At 39.8% G+C, this 13902-nt stretch overlaps 1 protein-coding gene across 1 annotated transcript; it reads right to left on the reverse strand.

Annotated features, from left to right (window-relative positions):
* Positions 1–5586: 5586 nt before the first annotated feature.
* Positions 5587–7986, reverse strand: LOC148150555 (putative G protein-coupled receptor 139). Its single transcript, XM_087975823.1, has 2 exons — positions 7914–7986; positions 5587–6524 (listed from the first exon to the last, which is right to left on the reverse strand). The coding sequence occupies exons 1-2, from the start codon at positions 7984–7986 to the stop codon at positions 5587–5589; spliced, it is 1011 nt and encodes a 336-aa protein (XP_087831949.1).
* Between the last annotated feature and the right edge of the window lie 5916 nt (positions 7987–13902).

Raw genomic sequence — 13902 nt, forward strand, 5'->3', positions numbered from 1 at the left:
AATGTTAACACATACTGATTCCCACTTGTTGTTGGAGGTAGGGGACCTATGCAATTAACTAAGACTCTTGTAAAATGTTCCTCAAATGCTGGAATAGGTATTAAAGGCACACGTTTTATTACTGTCTGTGGTTTTTCAATTACCTGACATGTATGACACATCTGGCAAAATTCAAGTACATCCTTGTCTAATCCAGGCCAGTAAAAATTACTTTGTATTTTAGCCTGTGTTTTTCTCACCCCTAAATGACCTCCAAGTAGTAGCTGATGTGCCACCCACAATACTTCCTTTCCATACCCCAAATCAAGACAATTTGATGAATTTCTGCCCAATTGCCATCTGCCCTGAATTTGTGATTGTCTCCATTTCCACATTAAGACATAATTTTTCAAGTAATAACAATCAAGGATGCATTCAGATTTTTTTTCTGTATATCCCTTTTGATACAACTGTATTAAATTTTTATTTTTCTGATGTAACTCAATTAGTTTAGCTGAGCTAAAGATGTGTGCAGTGTCATCTATATGCTCTTGTTTTGTCTCAACTATCTGATCGAACACACACACACGAAAATGCCACTTAAGCTACCTTATCTGTACTCTTTGGACGCTCCTGTTTCAACTGGTGACTTTATGACCTCATTACCACACAATCAGAAAAGATTCCACAATATGACACCTGCATTGCTTTAATTCCCTGAGTCTCTACTAGCTTTTCAACCACAGTAGGCCATGCTCCTACTGGTGAATCAGCTGTATCATTCACAAGGACAAATTGTATTCCTGGAGCTGAGAGTTTATCCAGTACTCCTCCCACAAATTCTCCATTCTTTTCTGGACACTCGAACCTCACTTTACAGAAATGAGTGCTCGTTGTCTCACCATGAATTCGCATTACTGGTACCTTTTCTGGTAATAGACCTTCAGAAGTAGATATCTCATCATCTTTCAGCATCACAGACTGAGAGGATTCTGTGTCCCTCAATATTGTAACCTCTTTACCTGCTATTCCTGGCCGATGTGAATAAACTTTACCTTTGCAGGTATATTTTCTAAGCAGATATGGCACTTCCTCCTTAACCAACCTCCGATCTGCTTGTCCATTCTGATGCAGCTTTTGAGCTTCCACTGCACTTTCTATGACCATTCCAACAAAGTTCCCAGGCTTATCCTATTTTCCTATATCTGGCTTTCCAGTGTTTCACATGGCCCACCAACACTGTGATTTCATGTGGCCTACTTTATTGCAATGAAAACACTGGAGCCTTTTAACTTATTTGTCCCCCTCAAGGGTTTCCCTTTTACCCTGTGGTAACTTATCCTTCTGATCTTCACTGAGACCTATCTTTCCCTTTCCACATGAGGATTTCTCTTTTTCCGAATTTCTATTCCTCATGGACTGAAACTGTTTCTGGGAGCCAAACCGTGCTTTATGGGCCAGCTCATAAACATCAGCCACTTCAACTGCTAACCTTGCTGTTTTAGCTCTCAGCTCTTCCACATGAGTTCACACTATTTCAAGGCAGTGAATTTTTGAATTCCTCCAAAATAATGATCTCTCTAAGATAGTTGTAGATTTGCTATATTTTCAATGTCCTTGTCCACCTATCAAATTGCTTTGTTTGATCCTTTCAAACTCAATATAGGTCAGACCAGGATCCTTCCTTAGATTCCTGGAACATTGTCCGTAGGCTTCTGGTGCAAGCTCGTATGCACTTAAGATAGCTTTGTTCACCTCCTCATAGTCCCCAGATCCCTCCTCTGATAGTGATGCAAGTACCTCACTAGCTCTATCTATAGGTTTGTTTGGATCAATAAAATCCACATGGTCACCGGCCACTGCATTTGTTCAGTAATGTTTTCAAATGAGCTGAAAAAGGCATCCGCATTCCTCTCATCAAATTGAGACAATGCTTGAATATACTTAAACACTTTCACGCCAGGCTTGAGACTACCATGACTTTGCTCATCCTCCCCTCTTCCTCACTAGACATTCCTTCAGCCTCCATCTCCATCCTTTTAAGCTGACTTTCCTTTCTGCTTTCATTCATAACTCAAACTCTTTCATTTCTGCTGCCCTTTCCTTATCTCTCGCCTCTAACTCAAGCTGCTTCATTTGTAATTGAATTTTAGCGATCTCTACAGATCCTGATGGTGTTTCCAGCAAATTTAAATGCTGAGTTATTGCTGTAATCACCTCATCTTTCATCACGGTAGGAGGTCACTCCAGCTTGTATGCTAATTCCCACAGCTTGACCTTACCTACCTTTTGTAAAACTCCCAAGGTCACTTCTTCCACCCCCAGAAAACTCTTGGTGACCGAAGGAGCCATTGCTATCCCAAGCGCTGTTCAAACGAAACAAATCAACACCAGGAACAAAGACACTGACACCACCATTCGCTGCCTCTGAGTCCATCATTTCGAATCCCAAATCCCAGTTTGGAACTACAAACAAATCCTGCAAAGAGCCCACAAACTGTAATGGGCCAGGCCCAATTCCTCCAAACGTTTTTAAGCATGTAGCCCAGACCGTAACTCTGCTATTTGTTTCAGGTAAATGTATTGTGGATATTCCCAGAGCGAATTGGCTGATCAGACTGCAGGGTTTTAAACAAACAGAATTTATTTACGAAACTGTGGAATGAAACACAACAAACTGAAAATAGAATACCCAACTAACTTATCCTATCCAAGCCCGACAGGTTATCCCAACTTAATGAAGTTGTTCCAAAATACTTCCAACAATCCCAATAAACAAATCCCTTAGCACAAAGAGTAAAAATGACTCAAAAGGCTTACAGGTTATGAAGTCAGAAGAGCAGAAGGAGGGGGAGAGTGTCCAGTTTCAACTGTGACCCTAACCCTCAAACTGAACTGACCTGTGCAATTAGGGAGCTGGACACATCCCCTTGATTGTACCAGGTTTTTTAAAAGACTTGAAAGCTTCCTGCCTGAAGCATTATCTGCTAGGTACAAACAAAAAGTACCCCAAGAATCTATTCTAAATCAGTTTAGTTGGAGAGTGGCCAATTATTCCCCTCTGAAAAACACTCATGGGCACAGTAACTTTGAGAAAGGACCAGCAAACAGAACATGTGATGTCATACATCTATTCTTTCTTTTCCCCCATTTAACAGTCCAAGCTGTTCTGTTTTCTTTAATCAATTGGTGTTTCCTTGAATTAAGAATAATTTATAAATTTTACAACCTGCTAATTTATGAGATCTGGAACTTTGGAATTGGTCACAACGTTGTTATGTGAAGAAGAAAGGAGACAGATTTCAGAGATAGAGAAATATAAACACAGGAGCTAAACATGAAGATAATGGATAGCAGGGCAGGTCTGAAGAAAAGCTGAAGAAGTGATCATAAGGCAAAGAGTGAACACAATGGGTGAGCTGTGCTGAATATATGCAATATGGTAATGGGCCTAGGGGTACATGGGGATAGACCAATGTGCTAAAAGTAGCCCATGTTACAACAAGACCGGATGTAGGGTGGGAACACAATCCAGGGAAGGCTGGAATCAGCCACAAAAGATATTGAACTTGACATTAAGTCATCAAGGCTGCAGAATCTCAAAGCAAAAAATGAGAGATGTTCTTTGATTTTATGCTGAGCTCCACTGAAATACTGCAGCAAGCCCAAGTTAGAAATGCTGCCCAGGGAACACAGGGGCAGGCAGCTGGGAGCTCAGGGTGGATATCCAGCACCCTCAGCTCTTTATTATAGTTTAGGGACCAGTAACCTTTATTTGGAAAGTAACCAGTGGACTTGCTGAGAGAATAAAGCCGCAAGATTTGATGGTTTGAATAAATATAATTCCATTATAGAAGGTGAACATGATTGCAATCTACAGTCAATATACAACTCATTTCTAACATTCAGAATTGAAACATGGTACACATGGGTAATATCCTGTGATGGAACACACCACAAGGCACATCACATCGAAAATAATGACATGACAGTTCCGATTGCTATCTCAGCCATTCCACTCAGATGTAAATAACATGATGCATCATTACACATCATAACACTTCACAAGGAATCACAGTTTATTGTTACTTTTTCTGATCCAGCCTTGAAACTTGTTCTCAAGAGCCTTTCTGTCATGGACTGACACAACAACTGCTCCTGTCCTTGACTGATCATCCTACTGTCCTGGGTTCACGTTCCCCTTGTCTCTGAATCTGCACTCCAGTCCTTACTCGCAGGAACTGGTCCAGATTTTCACCTGCAGCTCATTGTTTCTCCCTCAGTTCTAAGTGGTATAAAGAATAACTGCTTATGTTGTTTTTCCATGCCCCCTCTCTCAGTGTGCTGAAAGTTAATGTTCTCAGGCTCATTCAAACCAAATCAGCCTTTCTACCTGCATTCATGACACAGTAAAATTAAAATCTTTAAAGACCCACAAAGTTAACTGCTATGGTTCCTAACCAAACATTTTGAACAACCAATCACAAACTCTGCAAGTAATCAATTCTTGACACTTGGTCTCCAGACTAAACAAAAGTCTAAACAATGTATTCACTATATTGTAAAGTTCGCAGAGAAAAATCATAACCAGAGGCAAATGCTGAAAGACATAAGAGTGACATTAGCTGAGTGTGTAAACTCATAATCACGATGAAGATAGCAAGCTTGCATGGTTATGTAAAAATAGGATCAGTTTTGCTTTAACTTCAGATCATTCAGAAATGATAACCTTCTTCACAATGACAATAACTCTCCTTATGATTCAAAAAGATTTCACTTTATGGTTTCTGTTTCTCTCAAATGTTGTGGCATGGGGGTGGCATGGTGGCTCCATGGTTAGCAATGCTGCCTCACAGCACCAGGGACCCGGGTTCAATTCCGGCCTCTGGTGACTGACTGTGTGGAGTTTGCACGTTCTCCCCGTGTCTGCGTGGGTTTCCTCCGGGTGCCCCGGTTTCCTCCCACAATCCAAAGATGTGCAGGTCAGGTGAATTGGCAATGTTAAATTGCACATAGTGTTAGTTGCATAAGTCAGAGGGAAATGGATCTGTGTGGGCTACTCTTCGGAGGGTTGGTGTTGACCTATTGGGCCAAATGGCCTGTTTCCACAGTGTAGGGAATCTAATCAAATCATTTTCTCTCATCTGGGAATGGGAATGGGAAAGTGAAAGTGTGGAGCTATCAGCATGCAGGAAAGATTAAGGCTTATGGATAGCGCATACCATTCCAACTTGTCAGGTATATTTCAAAATGGTTATCACTTACACACAATACTTTCGCTCCCAACAGCCTCTTTTTTTTACCAATATGATTCCAGCTGGGAAGCAGATCACTTGAGGACTTAAGATGTTTTGTGAGACGAGATGCCATTGTTGGAAGAAATATGGAACTTGGAAACCTCAAATTTTAAGAGAAACAGAATCCATACTGAGAAATATTTTTGAATCACAAGCAGAGTTGTTAGCATTGCGAAGAAGGTTAGCATTTATGAATGTACAAAAAATGATCAAATGTAATCACACACTTCTGGGTTGTTTCAAAAGCCAATTCAAAATGGTCCAAAGAGGAAAGATCAATGTCAGCACATTTGGAGCCCTGAACTGAATTTCAGTCTCTCAAACAAGATCGAAATGGATTTTGTTCATTTTTCAGCAATCTTTCAATCCATGCCCAGGGACATTTCAGAATCTTCTTAAACTCTTCCCTGAAATTCTTCTGAGTAGCTGCATAAATACATGTGTTTGTGCAGGAATTCAAATATTTTATCATTGCACCACACTCAGCGGCGATAAACGCAGGGGATGTACGGTCTCCTTGATAGTAAGTTGTGTTTGTTAGTTTTGTCGTTACAAAGGTCACAATTGCTGGCAGCCACAACAATATAAAACTGCCTGATATAGTGAAGAGTAAAATGATGGATTTCCTTCTTTTCTCCATCTCTGAATCTCTCTCATTCTCATGTGTCTGACCCCAGAGAGCTCTACGAGCTCTAGTGGCCAAGACAACACATCTCACAGTCAAAGAATTTAACAAAATGATGAAGGTGAATGGGAGCCAAACACGCCAAACACTGTGAAACCAGGTGAACATGATACCAAAAGTTGAGGAAAGAAAGGCAAAACTTCCCTCACAGCACCACTGCATTTTCTTAATTCCATGTCCATATTCACATCCATACCAAACAGGAATATTCTTTATAAAGATCAAGATAGAGAATATTGTTATCACCATAGATGCTGTTCTCTTGGTGCAGTATTTTGCTTTAAACCTCTGGTGGCAGATAATTATAAAACGGTCAAATGTGAAAGAGACAGTGAACCAAACCGTCAAATCAAGGCTGACAACAGTCATGTACAAAATGAGAGTGCACACAGAAGTGTGAGACAGGAACGAATGTGGAAAATGATAACTGAAAATATAATACACCATTATATTGATGGTCAAAACCAATAGATTTGCTGTTGCCATGGCCATCATGTAGAGAGAGATACATTTTGAAAGACCACACTTTCCTTGGCACAATATTACAATTGTCATTATGTTTGCTGTAAGAAAAAGAAAGGGGAGATTATAAGTGCAACAATCAAAAATATTATGTTGCAGGTAGACAACAATAAACATTCAAAGAGTCAATTTATAAAATTCAGCAAGAATACATTTCCTTGAAAATCAAAACTCAGTGAGTTTGATCCATTCATGTCTTACCAAAACATTACAGATGTTAATTGGAATCATTCATTAAGTGTATGTATTTCTAACTTGGGCAACAAGTATTCCCGATTTCAAATTGAACAGAGAACATTTCAGAGTTCAATGCTTTTATGTGGGTAGTGGAGTTAACTGTCAGCCAGACCCGATAATGATGGAAGATTTCCTTTTCTCAGGAAGATTAGAGAAATAGCTGGGATTTTACTGAATAAAAAGAAGGCATTAGTTACATCATCCATGTCAAGTTTGATTTCTTTATTCCAATTATTTATTGAATTGAAATTTCCCCACCTTCAATGGACGGACTGAGACCTATGTTCCCTGAGCAGTAGCCTGAGGTTTTGGACTTTAAATCTAATGATATTGTCAGTATACCATCACCTCCATTCAGCATTGCATGAGGTAATGTTAATGTTGAGAATCTTTTAGAATCCAATAGAGACCTCCAAAAGTTGATAAAAATGAAAACAAAACTAGAACACTAAAATAACTGGCCATGATTATAATAACAGATGGTCATGGCCTTTCAAGGGATATTAAAGAAAGAGAATAGCTAAGCTATATGTTAGCCACTCAGTACAAATCATAGCACAAATTATTATGGATATGGCAGAGATGTTAAATAAATATTTTGCATTTGTCTTTAAAGTAGATATCACTGGCTTGTTTCTCAGGCAATCCAGAGATTCCAGGAATTTGGGGTGGGGGGTGGGGGGAGTGAATCTGAAGCCAAAACTCACTCTTGATTGTTTTGATTGGCTGAACAGGCTCAAAGTGCAGTATAGTGTATTCCTGCTCTTATCTCTTATAATCTTATGAATCTAATATTAATATTTGTGGAGATACAGTTTGAGAGCATTTTACCCAATTCCATATGAATATCAATGTCACAATTTGAGAAAAATTATTATCGAAGTCATTATGTGGAATGCCTACCCACACATTCATGTTACATTGCTACATTGGCATCAAATAAGAGTTTGGTCCAAAAATACTGTCATTTGCTAAACTAAATTAAAATCCTTGCTCATAAGCTTGCGCATTATAACATCTAGAAGCTTAAAAGATTCAAAAAATGTGGAAATCAAGAGCAAGAGATTCATGAGTTGGTCCCAACGACTACCAAAGTTATGACACAGTCACACAAGAAACATATCTCATTATTGTATCCGAAAACAGGGAGAATATCTACACTGATTCACAACAAGCAGATTACAATAACTCACCAGGGACACCAACAACTGAGAGAATCGTGTAGTAACTCTCTTTCACAAGCAGAATAATTTGAAGTTGTTCCATTCTGAATTGTGTCCAAGCTGAAAGTGTGTGACTGGTGCATGGCTGATACATGAGCAGGGAATTCTCTATTTATTCACACATCAATCCTCCAGTGAGTCAGACAGATTACATCATTAGTGACATTAGCTACAGCCATTTAACAAATAAACTCAAATCTTGTTTTTGTTTGACTAAGATTTCAGCAAAAACAAAGTTTGGAAATGTTATTGACCAATTTGACAGAAGGCATACAACACAACAACTTTTCACAATATAGATTGTAATCTGTCACTGTTGTGGTGATACTGTCTCTATTCATACAGGATTGTGGGAGACAGATTCTCAATATCTGTTATCCTGACTGTGCTCTTGATTCATCCAAAATGTCCCTTTCCTCCACTACCAAAAATGAGCATATTTTATCTGGATTAATGATATCATATATTTGCACCTGGGTTCACTATGTTACTGCTATACTCGCTATATCTTACTTTGGCAGTAATATTAACTGTGTTATTCCAGTACAAGTTGTAATTTGCATTATCAGGAGCTTGTTATTCTGGTACTAGTGTCAACCTACCTAGACACTTGAGGTAACTGTGTTATTGCAGTTCTATTATATCCAACATTGATACGAGAGTTGATTGTATTACTTTCAGTATTAATAATACCCTACAGCGACTTGAGAGTTAGCCATGTTTCTCCAATACTCATGGAGAAACATTTACACTAGAATTACTCATATAATTACAGCATTAATTTTAATTACCTATTCTGGATTCAACCAAAGAATGAATTAAACCCAAAATGGCAACGTATCACAAATTAAAATTAATTAATGATTTCATAGCAGGGACAATCTGAACAATCAGTAGCCATCATATGATTGAGGTTTACATGAGTTTGTCATCGAGAATAGTGAGTCCACGACTAGTATTTTAAAATTCAATGAGGAGAACTAGAGGTTATTTTCATACCTTTAAGTATAGGAGTTAATATATTATGGTGTGTTAAACAGGATGTTAGTGGGGCCTCGTTTGTAGTTCAGTGTCCAGTTCTGCTTCCACAGTTATTGGAAGGATATTATTAGGCAGGAGGTGGTTCAGAAGAGACAGACCGGGAATGGAAGGTCTGAGTTATCTGGAGAGGCTGTATCAACTAGGTGGGCTCAGACTATTTCCAATGGAGTGGAGTGGATTGAGAGACAACCTTAAAGAGTTTCATTAAATCATAAGGGGTATAGATAAGGTGAATGGCAGGTGTTATTTCCTTCAGGTGGGTGATTTCAAGACCAGGCAGCATTTTGTTTCAGTGAGTGGAGAAAGATTTAAATAAGACTTGAGGGGCAATTTTTTTCACACAGTGTGTGGTGCCTGTGTGGAATGAACTTCCAAAGTGGTGGTTCTGGGTACAGTGGAAACATTTAAAAGACATTTAGATAAGTACATGAATAAAAAAATGTTTGGAGGGATATGGACCATGGGTAAAAGAGAGAGAACAGTGGACATTGAGTCACTGGAAAATGACACTGGAGTAGAAGTAATGGAGAACATGGAAATGGCAGAGGAACTGAACAAGTATTCTGTGTCATTCTTCACAGTGTAAAACGCAAGTAACATCTAAATATTTAAAAGTGGCGGGGGGCAGGGGTGAATATCATGGCCATCATCAAGCAGAATGTGTTAGAAAAAACTGAAAGGTCTGAAAGTGGATAACACACCTGGACTAGATGGGCTACACCCCAGCGTACTTAAGGAGATAGCTGAGCAGGAACTGGAGGCATAATTGTGAACGTTCAGGATTTGCTGCAGTCAAGGAAGGCCCCAGAGGACTGTAAAATCACTAATGTAGCTCTGCCGTTTTAGAAAAGCTGTGTGGCAGAAAGCAGAGAGTGGGGATAAAAGAGTCTTTGTCAGGATGGCAGCCAGCGATTAGTGCGTCCACAACTTTTTACTTGATACAATAATGACCTCGATGAAGGAATTGAGGACATTCTGGTTGGGTTTGCAGATGATACAAAGAATTGGTGGAGGAACAGGTAGTATTGAGGAGATGGGGTGGTTGTAGAAGAACTTAGACAGGATAGGAAAGTGACAAAGAAGTTGCAGATGGAATACAATGTTGGAAGTGTGATGTCGTGAAATCTGGCAGGAAGAATAGAGGTATGAATTATCTTCTAAATGGAAGAAAATTCAGAAATCTGGAGTGCAAAGGGACTTAGGAGTCCTCGTCCAAGGTTCTCTTAAGGTAAACTTGCAGGGTGAGTCAGTAGTTAGGAAGGCAAATGCAATGTTTTGAGAGAACTAGAATATAAAAACAAGGATGTACTTCTAAGGATTTATAAGGCTCTGGTCAGACCACATTTAGATTATTGTGAGTAATTTTGGGCCCCATATCTGAGGAGGGATACACTGGCCCTGGAGTGGTTCCAGGGAATGTTCATGAGAATGATCCCAGGAAAGAAAGGTTTAACAGGAGAAACACTTTAAGAATCTGGATTTATTTTCAATTAAGTTTAAAAGGAGGTGGGGGGGAGGAGATATCATTTAAACTTATAGAATATTGCATAGCCTGGATACAGTGTGTGTTGGGAAGATGTTTCCATTAGCAGGAGAGACCGGAATTGGAGGGAGCAGCAGTAGAGTCATGGGAAGACCCTTCTGAACCGAGATGAGGAGAAAATTCTTTAGCCAAAGAGTTAATAGTCTATGGAATTCATTACCCAGTTCATTGAGTATACTTAGGACAGAGATACATAAGTTCTTGATTGTCAATGAGATCAAAGATTTTGGGAAGAAGGGGTGTGAATGGGGTTGAGAAGCTTATTAGCCATGATTGAATGGCAGAGCAGAATTAATGAGTTGAATGCCCTAATTTCTGCCCCTATGTCTTTTCATCTGATGTTCTAAGTGCTGGCAGATGGGAATGGTTTAGTTTGGAGAACTTGGTCAGCATAGACTGGTTTGATCAAAGAGATTCTTTCTGTGTTGTGTGACTCTATGATTCTATGACTATAATTCTTGACAGATTGGAGGTTATGGCCAGCTCAGTACATTTGGGGTTTGAAGACTGACTGGTGTCTGAGCTCCCATTGCAATACAAACCACACAAGTTCTGACTCCTCTCATTCTGCTTCTGGATACCAGAATGCAAAAGTGTTTGTAGGTGCATGAACCGTGAAAGCAAACATAATGAGTGATGTCATTCATCTCTTCTTTCTTTTCCCCTCTTTAGCTTCACAAGCTGTTCTGTATTCTCCAGTTAATTGGTATCGCTCTGCATGTTGTTCTGTTAAGAAGAAAGGATTCTTTAATTTTAGAAATTAAGATCTGTATAAAATCAATATTTATACATGTCTGCTGGTGTTACATTTGAAGTATTTCATATGTTTTGACAGAGCTGACCACCAACATTATGTTACCCAGGAAGAGATCACCAAGTTCTAGTACAATCTGATTAGGGACCAATAATAAAATTAAGAAATTCTTGGAGAGACATTGCAGGACTGGCAGCATGTGGAGATAGGAGGGTTAATGCAGCATTTCGGAGATTTTACTCCGAAATTTGAAATTTGTGAGGATGGGCGTGTGAGGATGAAGTCTTTTGTCAAGAATCTATATCTCCTGGGTGTAACACCCGAACAGGAGTCTCTCCTTAATGCCCATTGTCAGTGCAAGAGTTGTAGGAGACTGTGAAGCAGCTCCAGAGCCGAAAGGCGCCTGGTCCTGATGGACTTCCCAGTGAATTTCACAAGGAATTTATAAACATACTGTCAGGACCAATGCTCAGCATGTTTGACAATTCGCCCAGTCGGGGTCTCCTTCCACCATCTTTAATGGAGGCTCATATCTCTCTTATTCTTAAAAAAGAAATGGTCTTAGAGGATTATGATTCCTATAGGCCCATCTCACTTTTGAATGTTGATTTCAAAATCCTATCTAAGACTCTTGCACTAAGACAAGAAACTGTATTGCCTTCTATTATTAGGGAGGACCAGACGGGCTTCATTAAGGGCCACAGATCATCTAATAATGTCAGGAGGTTACTCAATGTGATCCAAGCATGTCAATAATAATCTGTACAGGGATTGGTGATCTCTCTAGATACAGAAAACGCATTTGACCGGGTCGAGTGGCCATACCTTTTTTATGGTTTGGAACAGTTTAGCTTGGGTAAAGTCTTTATCAGAGGGATAAAGCTTCTTTATAGTGACCCTCTTGCCATGGTTATCACCAATAGTGTGTGGTCAAGCAATTTTAATATTTTTAGGTGCAATCGACAGTCCCCTCTTGCCATTGCTTTTTACATTGGTGATTGGTCCGCTGGTGGAGGCAGTACATAGGGATCCCAAAATATCTGCTCCAGAAGTGGGAACGAAGTCACATCAGATCACATTGTATGCAGTTGACGTTTTTTTTGGATTCGATTCCCTACTGTGTGGAAACAGGCTATTTGACCCAACAGGTCCACACCAAACCTCCATAGAGTAACCCACCCAGACACATTTCCCTCTACCCTAACACCATGAGCAATTTAGCATGGCCAATTCAACTGACCTGCACATCTTTGGACTGTGGGAGGAAACCCACATAAACACGGGGAGAATGTGTAAACTCCACAGGGAGAGTCATCCGATACAAGAATCGAAACTAGGTTCCTGGCACTATGAGGCAGCAGTGCTAAGTACTGAGCCACTGTGCCACTCCTTGTTACCTTTTTGTCAAAGCCAATAGTTTTGGTACCTGATCTGATACAATGTATCAATTTGATTGGTGTTTTTTTCAGGCTACAAATCAACTTTATGAAATCGGAAGCCATGCCTATAGGTAGTATCCTGAAAATCCCTGGTCTTGAGGGTGTTGTGGGTTTAATTATCAGCCTCGGAGTCAGAGTCGGGGTTTAATGACAGAGTTTATAGTACAAGAAAATACCAGAGATCTAGGGAGAGAAAGACTCCAATCTGGTCAGCTGTGAGTCTTCTCTCATCCCGGAGCACATGTCAAGATACTTGTATACAGTTTGTGATATAATAGGTCAGTGATGAGGTTACTGTCTCTGTAACATGATTTGTTTATTGTAAACATTGCAGAATTGTTAATAGATTCGGTGCAGTTATTGTTAGTTCCAGCACAACCTTTGTTAATTTCAGCTTGGCCATTGTCAATTTCAGCACAGACATTGTCAGTTTCAATGTCTGCATGGAAATCCATTGCTGTAGTAATGGACTGTAATCACTCTTCCTGAGAAGGACAATTATTGCAGCCTTGGCTATTATCACTCTGTATTGATTCTGTATCAGACTGTTAGCATTTCTATCAAAGGTGTTGGCTGGACCCAGACACTTCAGCAGGTAGTATTCACTACTCATGTGAATTCTCTCCCTTATCTGCCTTAAACTAATCAACTAAGTTGTGAGTGCATTGTGCTGCTATTCTGGTGGCCCCAGGCAGTGTCTGTGTTTGTTCTGCTGTTTCTCTCCATATTTTGGTTTGGCCGCCATCATGTGTGTAAAGTGGCCAACTTATGGCTCAGCGGCCATCTGGTGTGTCCATGTGCTGAATGTCACCCTGCCCTGTGCCATCTCCACTTCAAGAATGAATCTCAATTTTCCTTTCAGTAGTCTTGGAGGGGTTTCTTTCCTTAGGTATATTCATTACTCCCATTTTTGATCGATTATTAAAGTTAATTTTGTCCATTTATTTGACAGAATCAAACAAGATCTTCGAAGGTGGAAGGCACTTCCGATTTCTTGGTTGGGTTGGATGCCCCTCATTACAATGGATATTCTTCCCCACCTATTATACCCTGTGTGAATGCTCCCTTTGATCTTTACTAGGCAAACATTCAGGCGACGGAACAGTTGGTTCAGTTCTTTCATTCGGTGTTGTGGGGAAAGTCAACAGCCTCGGAGTCAGAGTCGGGGTTCAATGACAGAGT

This window comes from Chiloscyllium plagiosum, unplaced genomic scaffold, assembly GCF_037043375.1.
Source record: "Chiloscyllium plagiosum isolate Xiang-an unplaced genomic scaffold, Cpla_swu_hap1 HiC_scaffold_3, whole genome shotgun sequence".
NCBI classification, from domain to species: domain Eukaryota; kingdom Metazoa; phylum Chordata; class Chondrichthyes; order Orectolobiformes; family Hemiscylliidae; genus Chiloscyllium; species Chiloscyllium plagiosum.

Bases quoted from the DNA above. Each gene is read 5' to 3' on its own strand.
- LOC148150555 (XM_087975823.1), bottom strand. From the start codon at position 7,986: ATGGAACAACTTCAAATTATTCTGCTTGTGAAAGAGAGTTACTACACG. The intron at 6,525-7,913 runs GTGAGTTATTGT...TTTTTCTTACAG, and splicing joins CTCAGTTGTTGGTGTCCCTG to CAAACATAATGACAATTGTA.